Here is a 14,533-nt window from a genome sequence, read left to right as displayed (position 1 = left end):
CTAAAAACTTTGACTCTTATGTCCCCATGCAGGATACAGGCGTGTTACAAATACACTTTGCTAGGACGTGTGTGTGAACAAATGGCTTTACAAATCCCGTAACACAATACACAGCTACAGTGCGGGGAGAACTGTGATGTTACAGTGTACTGTGTTATATGGAGGGAAGAACAATATACTGTACATGACTTTACCTATTGTACAGTGACACTCAGTGTCGGACTGGAGCATGAAGGGTCCACCGGAGGAATGCAGTGACACAGGCCCATACTTAAGGGTGTGGCCATCCTACAAAGGGGGTGTGGCCAGCCTCCACAGAGGCTTGAAATACACAATAGTCTAGTGCAGTGTAATGCAACATACTGTATCTATCATGTATAATACAAGTACACAGTCTGGAACCTGATCCCAAGAGGGAGGAGTGGACCCTCAGGCAGTGGGGCCTACCGGTGGTTTCCCTGGTACCCCTGTGGGCCAGTCCGACCCTGGTGACACTGGATACAGGGAAGATTACGTACTCAGTAAAGACATCGCCAGGACTGTAAACATGTGGTAACCTTTATTAAGCATTTTCATTACTATGCTATTAATACTCCTATAGTTATTTTATTAAAAGTTTCCCTTTTATTTTCATTCCTCATTTTATATTTATGATGAGATTTAATTGTTGGCGATGACGTCTTCAATCCATTGCACATAGTTACAGAGCTTGGTGTAGACCCCGGGATAATTAGGCTGGGCACATCCATAACCCCAAGACACTATGCCATGCAACTCTCCATTACACGCCACGGGGCCGCCAGAGTCACCCTAGGAGGAAAGGAAAATTGTTACCGTGGTTTGTTTTGTGTTCCTCCTTATTGTTATTATATAAAGGGGTATGATGTAACAACTTATGTTACCTGATTACGTCCCCTGATTCTCAAAATAATGTATTTATAACATGGGTAACGCTGCCGATATCATGTCACCATAAATGGTGCACGGATTACGTGTTGCCCCATCATTAATAATAAATATTGCCCCCTATAAGTAATATTGTCCCTTTGAAATCAGTGTTAAAATAATGTTGCCTTCTTAATATCATCATGTAAAAATTGGTTCCTCTTAATATATTTATAAAATTACGTTGTCCTATAACAAATATGAATTGATTTTGGCCCTTTATTAATAATAATGATTGCCTTCATAATGACTAAGTTAATTGTGGCTCCTCCCATGTTCTGATTGGACACAGAATTCACACAGTTTATTAATAATAATGATTGCCTTTATAATGACTAAGTTAATTGTGACTCCTCCCATGTTCTGATTGGACACAGAATTCACACAGTGGGTCAGCTGTAATAGCGTCTGAGGTGCGAAATGCTGGCCAAACGAGGACATTTTTTTTAAAGCGGCAATCATTTACAAGGTATGGTTTTGCCTTGTAATGATTGCCCCTTTAATAAAAAAGTCCGATTTTGGTCGGCACCATTGCACTCTCGGCAATCTCAGACGCTATTACATCTGGCCAAGTACGCGGTTTCAGCTGTCTCGCGCGTCTCCGCCATTTCTTGTTTCTGGCAATTTTTCAGACTCTTTGCAAAATCGCAACTTCATAAATATGGCTGTTTACAGTATATTCTTAACAGCATTAAAAAATCAGGACAGCTATGTTGATCGTGAAGTTGGATTTCTGATGGTTTTCAAGCAGATTGCCCTTTAATGAATCTAGTGGTTTCAAAGCCACTAGAAAAATTGCAATAAATTGGTGGTTTGCTATAAATTGTCATTTAATAAATGCCCTCCCTTGGTCTTTTACATTTCATTTTAACAAGTTCTTTAAATAACTGTCATTAGAGTGTGAGGGTGGTATCCAATTAGCTGCGATAAAGCGGTTCTGTGATTAAAACAGGGCTTTTTATAACATTTGCGATAACTCGGTATCCAATTAGCTGCAAAAAGTTATCGCTGAAAAGCCTCCATAGGGCAGTGATGGCTAACCTTGACACTCCAGCTGTTGGTGAACATCTGGAGTGTCAAGCCAGCATGCCCTGCTACAGTTTTGCTATTTGGCCTTGCTAAAACTGATGCAGGGCATGCTGGGATGTGTAGTTCAACAACAGCTGGAGTGTCAAGGTTAGCCATCACTGCCATAGGGTATATCGGAAGTTTCTCTTCACCATCTCTGAGCAGGGGATAAGTAGAGAAAAATCCATATTTTAAGGTAAAACTATGGGGATTTGGTTCAGAACCCCTGGGACACCCCCCTGAATGACTAATTAGGCACTAAGGGGTGTATTCAATAGCTGTTGGAAGCTGCTGTCTTGTCAGAAATACGGCAGCTTCCAACAGATTTTGGTCGGAAGAGGTTCCGACCTATTCAAATAGTGCAGTTTTTTTCCTACAAGACGGGAATTCCAGACTTGTCGGAAAACACGTGGATCGGCGGAATAGAATCCACGTGCTTCTGTCAGAAACGGGGCCCCTTTCCAACAATCTTAATCCAACTTTAAAAAAAGTCGGACTGAGGTGAGGAGATGGGGAGCGGTGTGGCGGGCTACGGGGAGTGGGGATGAGAGGTACTTTGATGGCTGTCCACCGGCCAGGCACCTCTCTCCCTGCAGTGCGGCACCATGCGGCTGTGATGTTCGGCTCCAGCAGCTCCCTGTGTTCTCACACACGGGGAGCTGCTGACAGCCGCACGGACACCGGCCAAATCCGACATTCAGATTTGGCCACTCTATTGAATAGGGGTTGTCGGATCCATTCCGACAAATGCATGTCGGAATGGATCCAACTCTTATTGAATATACCCCAGCTCCTAAGATGTTTTTCCTTATTTTTTATTGGCCTATAAAGACAGGTCATGTTTGGGGTAAAAAAAAAAAGCAAAGTGATGGAAATTGGGGTACAAGGTATGGGACAAGTATATTGGGGTGCTTTATAAGTGGGACAAGTGTTTTTAGACTTGCAGGTGGGACCAATCAGTTTGTTTCCACTTTTGTTTTAAAAGTCCCCTAAAATGACCCAAATTTATTTTTATACCCATTTTTTTTGCAGAAAAAAATGCTTTCTAGATTTTTTTCACATTTTTACACAAAATGCATATAATAGCCATTTGACCCAATTTAATTACACCAAATGCCTTTATTATGGGCACTTCTTCTTCTTCTTATCCTAATAGACTTCTATAATGTTTTCCTATATTAGTTTGGCTTTTTGGGGGGTACAGGCAGATTTCCCCATATTTTCCTATACTTATATCTTTTTTTTTCCAGCTAGAATTATCGGGCGATTCCTATTTTTGCCATTTTGAAATAGGATAGGTGCAAAAACGGGAGCATGCAGCCGCCGATACGCTGTTTTTTGGGGAAATAGGTGCTATAACTTTACCTGTGATTGTGGATCGCATTATCGCGGCTAATTGTATACCCCCTTAAGGAGGCAAACCATTCATGTATATCAGTGGTGGCCAATGCGTGGCTCTTGAGCCACATGCGGCTCTTTCTTCATTCAAATGTGTCTCCCAACACTCAAAGTCACGTGACCACAAGAGATCTGTAAACCGCTGCACTCCAGCCAGACATGCAACAGCACTACGTAGACTGAGAATTGAGGGAGCCAAATACACATGGGGGAGCTGGCTGGAGTGACACAGGCGGGTGCTGGCTGGAGTGACACATGGGGGAGCTGGCTGGAGTGACACAGGAGGGAGATGGCTGGAGTGACACAGGCGGGAGCTGGCTGGAGTGACACATGGGGGAGCTGGCTGTAGTGACACATGGAGGAGCTTGCTGGAGTGACACAGGAGGGAGCTGGCTGGAGTGACACAGGAGGGAGATGGCTGGAGTGACACAGGAGGAAGCTGGCTGAAGTGACACATGGGGGAGATGGCTGGAGTGACACAGGAGGCTGCTGGCTGGAGTGACACAGGAGGGTGCTGGCTGGAGTGACACAGGAGGGAGATGGCTGGAGTGACAGGAGGGAGCTCGCTGGAGTGACACAGCAGGGAGCTGGCTGGAGTGACACAGGAGGGAGCTGGCTGGAGTGACACATGGGGGAGCTGGCTGGAGTGACACAGGAGGGAGATGGCTGGAGTGACACAGGCGGGTGCTGGCTGGAGTGACACAGGAGGGTGCTGGCTGGAGTGACAGGAGGGAGCTGGCTGGAGTGACACAGGAGGGAGCTGGCTGGAGTGACACAGGAGGGAGCTGGCTGGAGTGACACAGGAGGGAGCTGGCTGGAGTGACACATGGGGGAGCTGGCTGGAGTGACACAGGAGGGAGATGGCTGGAGTGACACAGGCGGGAGCTGGCTGGAGTGACACATGGGGGAGCTGGCTGGAGTGACACAGGGGGGTGCTGGCTGGAGTGACACATGGGGGAGCTGGCTGGAGTGACACAGGAGGGAGATGGCTGGAGTGACACATGGGGGAGCTGGCTGGAGTGACACATGGGGAGCTGGCTGGAGTGACACAGGCGGGTGCTGGCTGGAGTGACACATGGGGGAGCTGGCTGGAGTGACACAGGAGGGAGATGGCTGGAGTGACACAGGCGGGAGCTGGCTGGAGTGACACATGGGGGAGCTGGCTGGAGTGACACAGGGGGGTGCTGGCTGGAGTGACACATAGGGGAGCTGATTGGAGTGACACATGGGGGAGCTGGCTGGAGTGACACAGGAGGGTGCTGGCTGGAGTGACACATGGGGGAGCTGGCTGGAGTGACACATGGGGAGCTGGCTGGAGTGACACAGGAGGGACATGGCTGGAGTGACACAGGAGGGAGATGGCTGGAGTGACACAGGAGGGTGCTGGCTGGAGTGACACATGGGGGAGCTGGCTGGAGTGACACAGGAGGGAGATGGCTGGAGTGACACAGGAGGGAGATGGCTGGAGTGACACAGGAGGGAGCTGGCTGGAGTGACACAGGAGGGTGCTGGCTGGAGTGACACAGGAGGGAGATGGCTGGAGTGACACAGTAGGGAGCTGGCTGGAGTGACACATGGGGGAGCTGGCTGGAGTGACACAGGAGGGAGATGGCTGGAGTGACACATGGGGGAGCTGGCTGGAGTGACACAGGAGGGAGATGGCTGGAGTGACACAGGAGGGAGATGGCTGGAGTGACACAGGAGGGTGCTGGCTGGAGTGACACAGGCGGGTGCTGGCTGGAGTGACACAGGAGGGTGCTGGCTGGAGTGACACAGGCGGGTGCTGGCTGGAGTGACACATGGGGGTCCTGGCTGGAGTGACAAAGGAGGGTGCTGGCTGGAGTGACACATGGGGGTCCTGGCTGGAGTGACACAGGAGGGTGCTGGCTGGAGTGACACATGGGGGAGCTGGCTGGAGTGACACAGGCGGGTGCTGGCTGGAGTGACACAGGTGAGTGCTGGCTGGAGTGACACATGGGGGAGCTGGCTGGAGTGACACAGGCGGGTGCTGGCTGGAGTGACACAGGTGGGTGCTGGCTGGAGTGACTCATGGGGGAACTGAAGTGTATTATGTGAATCTGGCTTTTCAATATATTTTATACGGATCTGGCTTTTTCAATTATTTGATGTAGAAGTGGCTTTTTAATTGTATTTTATGTTGGATCTGGCTTTTTCAATGTATTTTATACCAGGGGCGTGGTCTAGCAGGCACAAGGTCACACACAATTTTTGCAAGTGTGCCTTCGGCTCGAAGTCGGCTCTTTGATGTACCTAACAAGATTTCTTGGCTCTTTGTCTCTGACTGGTTAGCCACCCCTGATGTATATTATCAAGAGGCTAAATTTTTTTTTTAGTTTACCATGACCAGATTTGGTTTATCTAGTAATATAGTTACTGTATCTATCTCTTAGTATCATTATCTCTTTCTGGAAGACTGTAGTCACCTGACAGGAGTCCTTTCCGCCCTCCGGATAGCCCAAGCAGATCATGTTATCTGTTATTTCTCCCGGATAGGATTTCCGGCAGTCCTCGTCAGACACAATGGGAACATTGACGCACTGCAGGATGTCTGGGTTAACGACTGGGAGAAGAAAACACATCTAGTAAACATCACATCAATATCTATTGGCATTAAAAAAATGCAAAATAGCAAAAGAAAGACCTTCAGAAGTAAATAAATAAATAAAAAAATTAGATAGAAGAAAGATGACCTTGAGTCAGAAGAGATCAGAGAGAAGAAAGATGGATAAATGAAACAAGGCAAAAAAAAAAGAGGAGATCAGAGAACGACGGCCAGGAAAAATTTAGAAAAAACAAATGCAAAAAGAATGTGTTGTTCTCAAACAAGGAATAATGGGTCTAGTTAAAAAAATAAAGGATTTTTTTCAGAAGAATTGCTACTTCTCGCCTTGTTTTTATCTGCATACTTATATTTTTTTAGGTTCCAGAACACAGCCCTTATGGTGCGGATTGTTCCAGCATATGTGAAGGATGTTATATTGAACTGAAAAACGTTATTGTCATTGCACAAAAACAGACGCCTTGATAACGAAATACATTTCCCGAAACTTCCACAGTCTCAGTGTACAGACACCACAGTACACCTATATACACTTGCTCAGATTCATTCTAACTATAATTGATTGAAAAGAAAATCGTTTTTTAGCATCGATGTTTGCGATTTGAACCGTCTTTTAGAAAGTAATAAAGTGAACGCTTGGCGGTTTGGGTGATTACAATCTTCAACAATGTATTTTCCTTTTTCTTGGGCTACTCAATAGAGGGCAGATTAATGCCAGTAACATATTCAGCTGATCCTACAACCCTCGCTGAGAGCTCACAGTCAGCCCTAGAGCTATTTTCATACCAGACTGGGGTGTAAGTCAGAACACTCAACAACTCAGCGATAAAACTTCCCCAGGTAACTTGTCTATAGAGTAACCACCCGCAAGTTCCTAAGAAAATATACTCATAGGTGCTGTTTTTCCACAATGAAGACAATGTTTGAGGTGGATGACATGTCCTCAGATAGACATGCCAAACAATGGAAATTAGGTTCCCTCTTACCCCTAAATTATTTAGAGTTAGTAATTGCAAATTTGGCCTCACATATCTCTAATATCAATAATTATCTCTGTTTTTTTGACCAGATAGTTATCGTCACTCCATTCAATCATATTAACCTCATCCCAATATGCTTTCCCATTGATATTGGTAATGAGACCCACTATGGTTGTATCACCGGCAAACTTAGCAATAGGATTAGTTTTGAAGGGATGCAGTTAACATCCCGGCGGTCATGTGACTGACACCGGAATCCCGATGCCGAAACACCGACCGCCGGCATTCCCGAATGCAAGTATCAGGGTGACGGTTAGGGTTAAGGCACAGGGGGAAGGTTAGGCACTAGAGGGAGGGGTTAGCCGCCACCCCCACCGAATCTTAACCCTAGCCTCCACTCCAGGCTGTGATCTGCTGGGAAATCAAAGACAGCAAGCAGCAGAGAAAACAAAGAGGATGGGAGCTATCAAAGGGGTGGAAAGTCAGGATGGTGGCGATTGGGGTGCCGGTACTCGACATAAGGTAAAATCCCGGCACCAGACCTCCGACATCAATTGGAATCCTTACTACTGGCACACCCAAATGTAAGTATGCTGGGGTCTCTTAGATTTTAGACGCTTGTGGGGTGTGTGTGTGTGTGTGTGTGTGTGTGTGGGGGGGGGTGTTAGGTTTAGGCTGGGGGAAGAGGATTAGGGTTTGGCTGCGGGGAGGAGGAGTTAGGGTAAGGCAGCAGGGGGGGGGGCATGGTTAGGGATAGGCTGTGGGAATAAATGGTTAGGGTTAGGGGGGTAAGGGCAGAGATTAAGCATATTGACCACTAATGATCCCTATTTCCCTGTGTGGCAGAAAAAACGGTGACACTCACCTCCTGTGTAGCCCCAGCCGGACACCAGGCACAAGGTCTGGGCAGGTGGACTTGCTCCGGGAGGACATGGGGCCGGAAGAGCGATGGGCTGGACTACATCACTAAGCTGGCTCGGCGCTGACAGCTTGATGAGCATGATGTCATTATCAATCAAGTATGGGTTATAGTTCTCATGGCGGATGACCTTAGCAGACTGAAGGAACTGTTCTGTCCCCTCCAGCACTTTAATGTTATACTCTCCGATCCGCACTTCAATTCGTCTGAAAGAGGGTTAAAGAAACAGAGGTCAGTTCACAGGAGAATGCTCCCTTCAGTGAAAGCTTTAGTTAGTTACATATGCCCGCAAATTGGTGGAAGGCGCCTTTCCAACACCCCGAAAATCGCTAGAGGCGGAAAGCCGGAGATACTGGATACTAAAAGGCTGGAGCTGGACATACAATTGCGTTCGTTTTAGGATCCCGTAGGAACTGATGGGAAAATTTCCCTCCATCCCTGCAGATTTTTAAGGATTTTCTTTATATAACGTCATTCTGAAATGGCGTTATATAAAGTAATCTTTTATCAGCAAGTTTATCGTTTTGATGCTTGCTGAATAGCATAAAACGTGAAACCAATGGATTGATCCCTTCTGTGCGATATTCAGAGAGATGAACGGGGAAGATAATTGCGTTATCTTTTCCGTTAACCGTTTGCTGAATAGCGGGTTTCAGTTAAAAATGCAGAAACACTCCTCTCCGCATTTTTCACAAGATAATGGACGTCCTGATGATTACTTGTTTTCATATTGGATGGCTTGGTCCCCGCCTTGAGTGCCGTATGCTGTAAATCTATAGTGCCCCATTCTCCAAACAGCAGAAGCAATTTAGAGAAGAGCTGCTGACATAGCAGATGGGATACAAAACAAAAATGAATGCAAAAAAAAAACTATAATAAAGGATCAAATAATTATTATTAAAAAGTTATTATCAAATATTTATAATTGTATTGGATAATAGTTACAAAATGGAAAATTAAAATTTTGGTTGGATAATCCTAAGAAAATCACAGTCCATAGTACATAGCGGGATCCAGTCTTTAGTTAGACAGCACTTAGGCTGATACTCATTAGGTCGACATGGAAAAAGATCGACATGAGGTTTTTTTTTTTATAGAATTTTTTTACTTTTTCATACTTTACGATCCACATGGACTACTATGGGGAATAGTAACCTGTGCCGAGTGCAGCGGTAGCAGAGCAAGGCACCTTGCCTGAAGCATGGCGAACGAGGGCATACGGTGCACTAATTGGGGTTCCCAGTCACTTCACGAAGAACACGACACAAAAAAAGTTAAAAACTCATGTTGGCCTTTTTCCATGTCACCTTGTTCAGGTCGACCTAATGACAGTGTCGACCTAGTCACTGTCGACCAATAGTGGTCAACCTAATGACTGTCGACTCTATGATCTACACCCTACATAGCATCCTGGCAGTAAGGGAGCAGCAGTCTATGTGTCGGACACCACATGCCCTATTGATCTGTTCACACATCGGAGCCCATTGGGGGTGGTCTTCAGTTTGCCGGCTGTCGGGATCCCGGCGCACAGTATACCAGCGCCGGAATCCCAAGAGCCGACACTTTATCTCCCTCTTGGGGGTCCACGACCCCCCTGGAGGGAGAACAAATAGCGTGGCCCACAAGGGGTTCATTTGCGCTCGCCACGCTGTCGGTATACCGGCGGTCGGGATTCCAGCGTCGGTATGCTGGTTGCCGGGAGCCCGGCCGCCGGCATACAATACTACACCGGTCTTTTGGGACTAGGATTTAATTTCCGACGTCACAGACAAAACTGAATTTATCATCATTTCCTTGTGTCAGAGTCAGGTTTCACTGATACGTTCAAAGTGCCCCAGAGTCTCAGCTGATTGGTCGCAGTACTTACGATTTGTAGCAGTGAGCGGCAGACACAACCCATTGGTCGTTGATCAGGATTCCCCCACAAAAGTGGTACCCACTGTAGAGGGACACCTGGTAGGGGACGTTACAGGGATACCCTCCTACTATCTTATCATCATCGTCATGAGCCAGAGGTGTAGCCGCTGCAAATACAGGTGAGTGGGAAAGCGGTGTCAGAGCAATTCTGCTGCTAGTTATAAACATGACGCCTTATAAGTATTACATTGTATCCAGGTGATGTTTCCGCTGCTGTCTCATCCCCCATGTGTCACTGATAGGGAAAATAGAATTATTGTTGATTAATCAAATTTAATTCTTTTTAACCATATATTTTTCCCAGTTAAAATGATGAATGAAGGAAACACGTAAGTGAGCATTTGGGGAGCAAAAAATATTAATTTGGGGTGACCAGATTAGCATCCACTCTACATAAGACCTAGACAAGCAGTTATTTTTATAATATATATGGTGGGATGTAATTATTTTCATTATCAAACCCACCAGGAAAAGTGCAGATTTTAAGAAACTGACGCTCGATAAATCACTGTCTGCAAATTTTTTTTTTACATTTTTTACATATATATTTTAAATATGCATTATTAGCTATTTTAAATTTAGCAACATGTTTTTAAGCTTTTTCCCATTGTTTGTGCCTCTAAAGAAAGCAATATACAGTAAGCCTGGGGCAGATGCCTCCTATCACTCGTTGTCTGTTATTTCCCAGTCTTTTTTTACTACTGTCTTGTTCCCAATAGTAAAGGGCAACAGATTTTACTGGTGCCATACAAGTAAATGTTAATAATTAAATGGTACCAAGAGATCCTGAAGACCTACAGTACTACAATGGATTGCATGTAATACTCTCTCCTCCTCTCTCTCTATACATATATATAAAATCAGGGACGTTACTAGCGTGGTGCAAACAGTGCGCAGCACAAAGCACATTTGCCATTTGCCCTGTGGGCATAACTGGTCGCATCCACCTGCTATCCATCTGTATCTGCCTGCCCCTTTGGTCCTCTCCCCATATCCGCTGCCACTCTCCTCATCTCCCATGTCCAGGCGGCATCACCCGGTGGACACAACCATCGGCCCTCACAGTAAGTGGGTGTTCTCCCTTGCCCTCTCGCCATGTCTGGAGGTACAGCACAGAGCTCTTCATACACAGGCCCGAAGAGGGAAGTGTTGTCCCTGCAGCACAGACCAGGTCAGGTTCATCTCCCCTTCTCATGTCTGGCTGCGCTCCACCCATGCTTGGAGAGGTTGGTGCTGGACTAAGGGGTAAGGTGGTGCTGCCGTAATCTGGTGTCAGGACCGGCAGCTGGAGCTTGTGGCACGATCAGTTATACCCTGCCCATGTATTGTACAGAATGCCCCCTGTACTGTACACCCAGACTCATCCTGCTGCCCAGGTACTATGTACCCACCATCATCACCCTGGTTCCCAGGTACTATATACCCACCATCATCACCCTGATGCTCAGGTACTATATACCCACCATCATCACCCTGGTTCCCAGGTACTATATACCCACCATCATCACCCTGGTTCCCAGGTACTATATACCCACCATCATCACCCTGGTTCCCAGGTACTATATACCCACCATCATCACCCTGGTTCCCAGGTACTATATACCCACCATCATCACCCTGATGCTCAGGTACTATGGGGGTAATTCTGAGTTGATCGCAGTAGGAACTTTGTTAGCAGTTGGACAAAACCATGTGCACTGCAGGGGGGCAGATATAACATGTGCAGATAGAGTTAGATTTGGGTGGGGTGAGTTCAATCTGCAATCTAAATTGCAGTGTAAAAATAAAGCAGCCAGTATTTACCCTGCACAGAAACAAAATAACCCACCCAAATCTAACTCTCTCTGCACATGTCATATCTGCCCCCCCTGCAGTGCACATGGTTTTGCCCAACTGCTAAAAAAATTTCCTGCTGCGATCAACTTGGAATTACCCCCTATATACCCAGCATTAGCCAGCCCAGGTACTATACAGTGTATACCTAGCATCACCCTGCTCAGCTGTTATATTTAGTGTCACCCTGCTCAGGTACTATATCCTCAGCACCAGCCTGCCCAGGTCACTACCGGGTACTACTGTGTGGCATAACATGTATAAAGGGCTCTGCTGTCTGGCGTAATGTGTATAAAGGGCTTTCTGACGCACACCATCCCTATTTCATATATAGGGGGCGCCAGTTCCCTCTCTGGCACAGGGCACCAAAATATCTAGTTACAGCTCTGATATATATATTGATATATATATATATATATATATATATATATACATACTTATATCTTAAGTTTGATATCTAAGTGTAGAGGGAGTACGTACCAGCCAGCCCCAGAATGGAGAGGAGCAGGAAGATCTTCATTTTGATGCTGTTAATTTTTCTGCAGCTAAGAACCAGCCTTTATAACTCCGGTTATTCCTGAGTGTATCCCCGTTATCTGGTCACGTGATCGCTGATTATGGAAACGCAGCAGGTGTTTTCCTCTATCTCATTAAAGTTATGTGAATTGGAAACCTGTCATTGCCCATACTCGTCTTAGTGCCAGTGAAATGCCAGTACACACTGGCGCCCTGATGCCTTGTAAGGAGACCATCCATCGCCCCAGCCCTGCTTATTACCCCCTCCATCCACAGAGCCCAGAAGATTGCGTCACCCCCTTTTATTCCAGCTTCTGTATATAAGACACGAATGCTGCTACTCAGGTCGGTAAGAGTAACTGCGCATCACACAGTGCTAAGAATGAAGTCACTATCCGGGAACAGAAAGTCCTGTTACCGCCATTTGCAGAGAATTACACATAACAGGAAAAGGTGACTAACATCAAGTTACAGACAGGGGCGGATTTAGGGGTGAGGGCGCCCCTAGGCACAGCAGTAACGTCTGCCCCCTGCCTGCCTAATTTTATTATTTTTATTGATCCATTGATTGATGATAGCCAATTTAACAGAATAATAAAGAAAATGCCAGTAACATTAATTTTTTATTTTTTATTTTGTATCCATTTTTACTAAATAAGACAGATTACAGGGGGTCTACTACATTATGCCGGCAGCGGGCGAGCACAAAAGAGCCCCTTACGGGCTCGCCACACTATTTATTCTCCCTCTAGGGGTATTGTGGACCCCCCAAGAGGGAGAATAGTTGCCGGTATGCTGAGCACCGGGATCCCGACGGGCGGCATATCAAATGCCTCCCATTACAGAGTCTGTGCATGTCCTACCCGTTTACTCTCCATTCAACATGGCACATGGGGGTCATTCCGAGTTGGTCGCTCGCTAGCAGTTTTTAGCAGCCGTGCAAACGCAACGCCGCCTCCCACTGGGGAGTGTATTTTAGCTTAGCAGAAGTGTGAATGCCTGTGCAGCCGAGCTCTGCAAAAACAGTTTGTGCAGTTTCAGAGTAGCTCTGAGCCTACTCAGCGCTTGCGATCACTTTAGCACCCGCCCAGCGAACGCCCAGCCACGCCTGCGTTTTTTCAGCCACGCCTGCGTTTTTGCAAACACTCCCTGAAAACGGTCAGTTGACACCCAGAAACGCCCCCTTCCTGTCAATCTTCTTGCGGCCGTCAGTGCGACTGAAAACTTCGCTAGAACCTGTGCTAAACAACGAATGCCTTTGTACCCGTACGGCGCGCGCGCACATTGCGAAGCATACGCAGAAATGCAGAGTTTTAGCCTGAACGCTGCGCTGTGAACAACAGCAGCTAGCGATCAACTCGGAATGACCCCCATGGTACAGTACAGTGGAAATATTTTGCAGCTACTGGTACTTTTTGGGGCTGACAGTAACAACACAAGCATCCAAGTGCTGCCCCCCCCCAAACAACTGCTGCCCCTAGGCACGTGCCTAATGGGGAATTCACCACTGGTTGCAGAATCAGGTCCGTGATGTACACTGATTAGACCTCAGGGGCTCCCGTCAGCCATTTTCTAATAGTGCGGAGCCGCAGGGAGTCACTGAGTATGAGAGTAAGGGCTTTGTTTACTAATTAGTACTCCTAGACAGCGGTACTTAGCACACTGTGTATTGCAGCATCTAGTACTAAGTATCACTGCAATTTACTACTGCCAATGCATCCGGTGTGGATCAAAAAGCCGGACCCCCTGTGATGCTGTGATCAGCCGTCGCCGGAAGCGCAGAGCTCTGAGGAACGCTGTAAGATATCAACGCTAATTCACTCTTTTTGGCAATAAAAGAGATGCCCAACGCCAGCGGAACTGGGACCTGTCAGCTCACTTACACCAGGCATCTCCCGCTGTGTGGCGTATTGAGGCTGGATGTATGAGGGCACATCTGTACCTATAATGCTATAACCCAACTGTCCTGTAGAAATATTACTAGCAGGTATACAGATGGTGTGAGCCAGGTATATATAATATGCCTATAAATGTTCCGTTCTTCTACATGACGCTAACAGTGATTGATACCTAGAAAGGTTGTGTTCTCCAGCTGTCGGCTTTTACATACAACTATCAGTAAATACTTCACTATTATTTGTTTTATCACTTATTAGTGTAATAAATTATATTATTGTCCTTGGCGTATCTAAGAGTTGGAACCATTTTCCCAGTGTTTTCACCTGGTGGTATAAATGAATGAGCACAAAAACACAACCAACAAAACCCTTTATCATTTTATCCATGTTGCTCCATATGAGTGCTACCTGTTATTTGGCTTAGGAGTGTCTGTCACTGAGAGAGGTCTCTATAGGAGCTGTATACAGTTCAGTCCTA

The 14,533-nt window shown here is 46.4% G+C and overlaps 1 protein-coding gene across 4 annotated transcripts in view; it reads right to left on the bottom strand.

Annotated features, from left to right (window-relative positions):
• Nucleotides 1-537: 537 nt before the first annotated feature.
• Nucleotides 538-14,533, bottom strand: part of LOC135058290 (serine protease 1-like) — a 219,010-nt gene continuing 205,014 nt past the window's right edge. The window contains exons 1-5 of one of the 4 annotated variants that reach the window (XM_063963813.1): nt 12,122-12,161; nt 9,759-9,915; nt 7,838-8,097; nt 5,856-5,992; nt 538-810 (exon numbers count right to left, since the gene is read on the bottom strand). In XM_063963813.1, the coding sequence (XP_063819883.1) occupies nt 661-810; nt 5,856-5,992; nt 7,838-8,097; nt 9,759-9,915; nt 12,122-12,161 (744 nt within the window). In that variant the 3' untranslated portion in view covers nt 538-660. Of the gene's footprint in view, nt 811-5,855; nt 5,993-7,837; nt 8,098-9,758; nt 10,044-11,235; nt 11,264-11,415; nt 11,487-12,121; nt 12,162-14,533 lie in introns of those variants that run through there. The other 3 variants (XM_063963811.1, XM_063963812.1, XM_063963815.1) reach the window with 3 other exon arrangements.

The sequence above is a fragment of the Pseudophryne corroboree genome, chromosome 3 (genome assembly GCF_028390025.1).
Source record: "Pseudophryne corroboree isolate aPseCor3 chromosome 3, aPseCor3.hap2, whole genome shotgun sequence".
Lineage (NCBI taxonomy): Eukaryota > Metazoa > Chordata > Amphibia > Anura > Myobatrachidae > Pseudophryne > Pseudophryne corroboree.
Note: the sequence above shows the minus strand (reverse complement) of the source record. Positions and strands in the feature narration are given on the sequence as shown.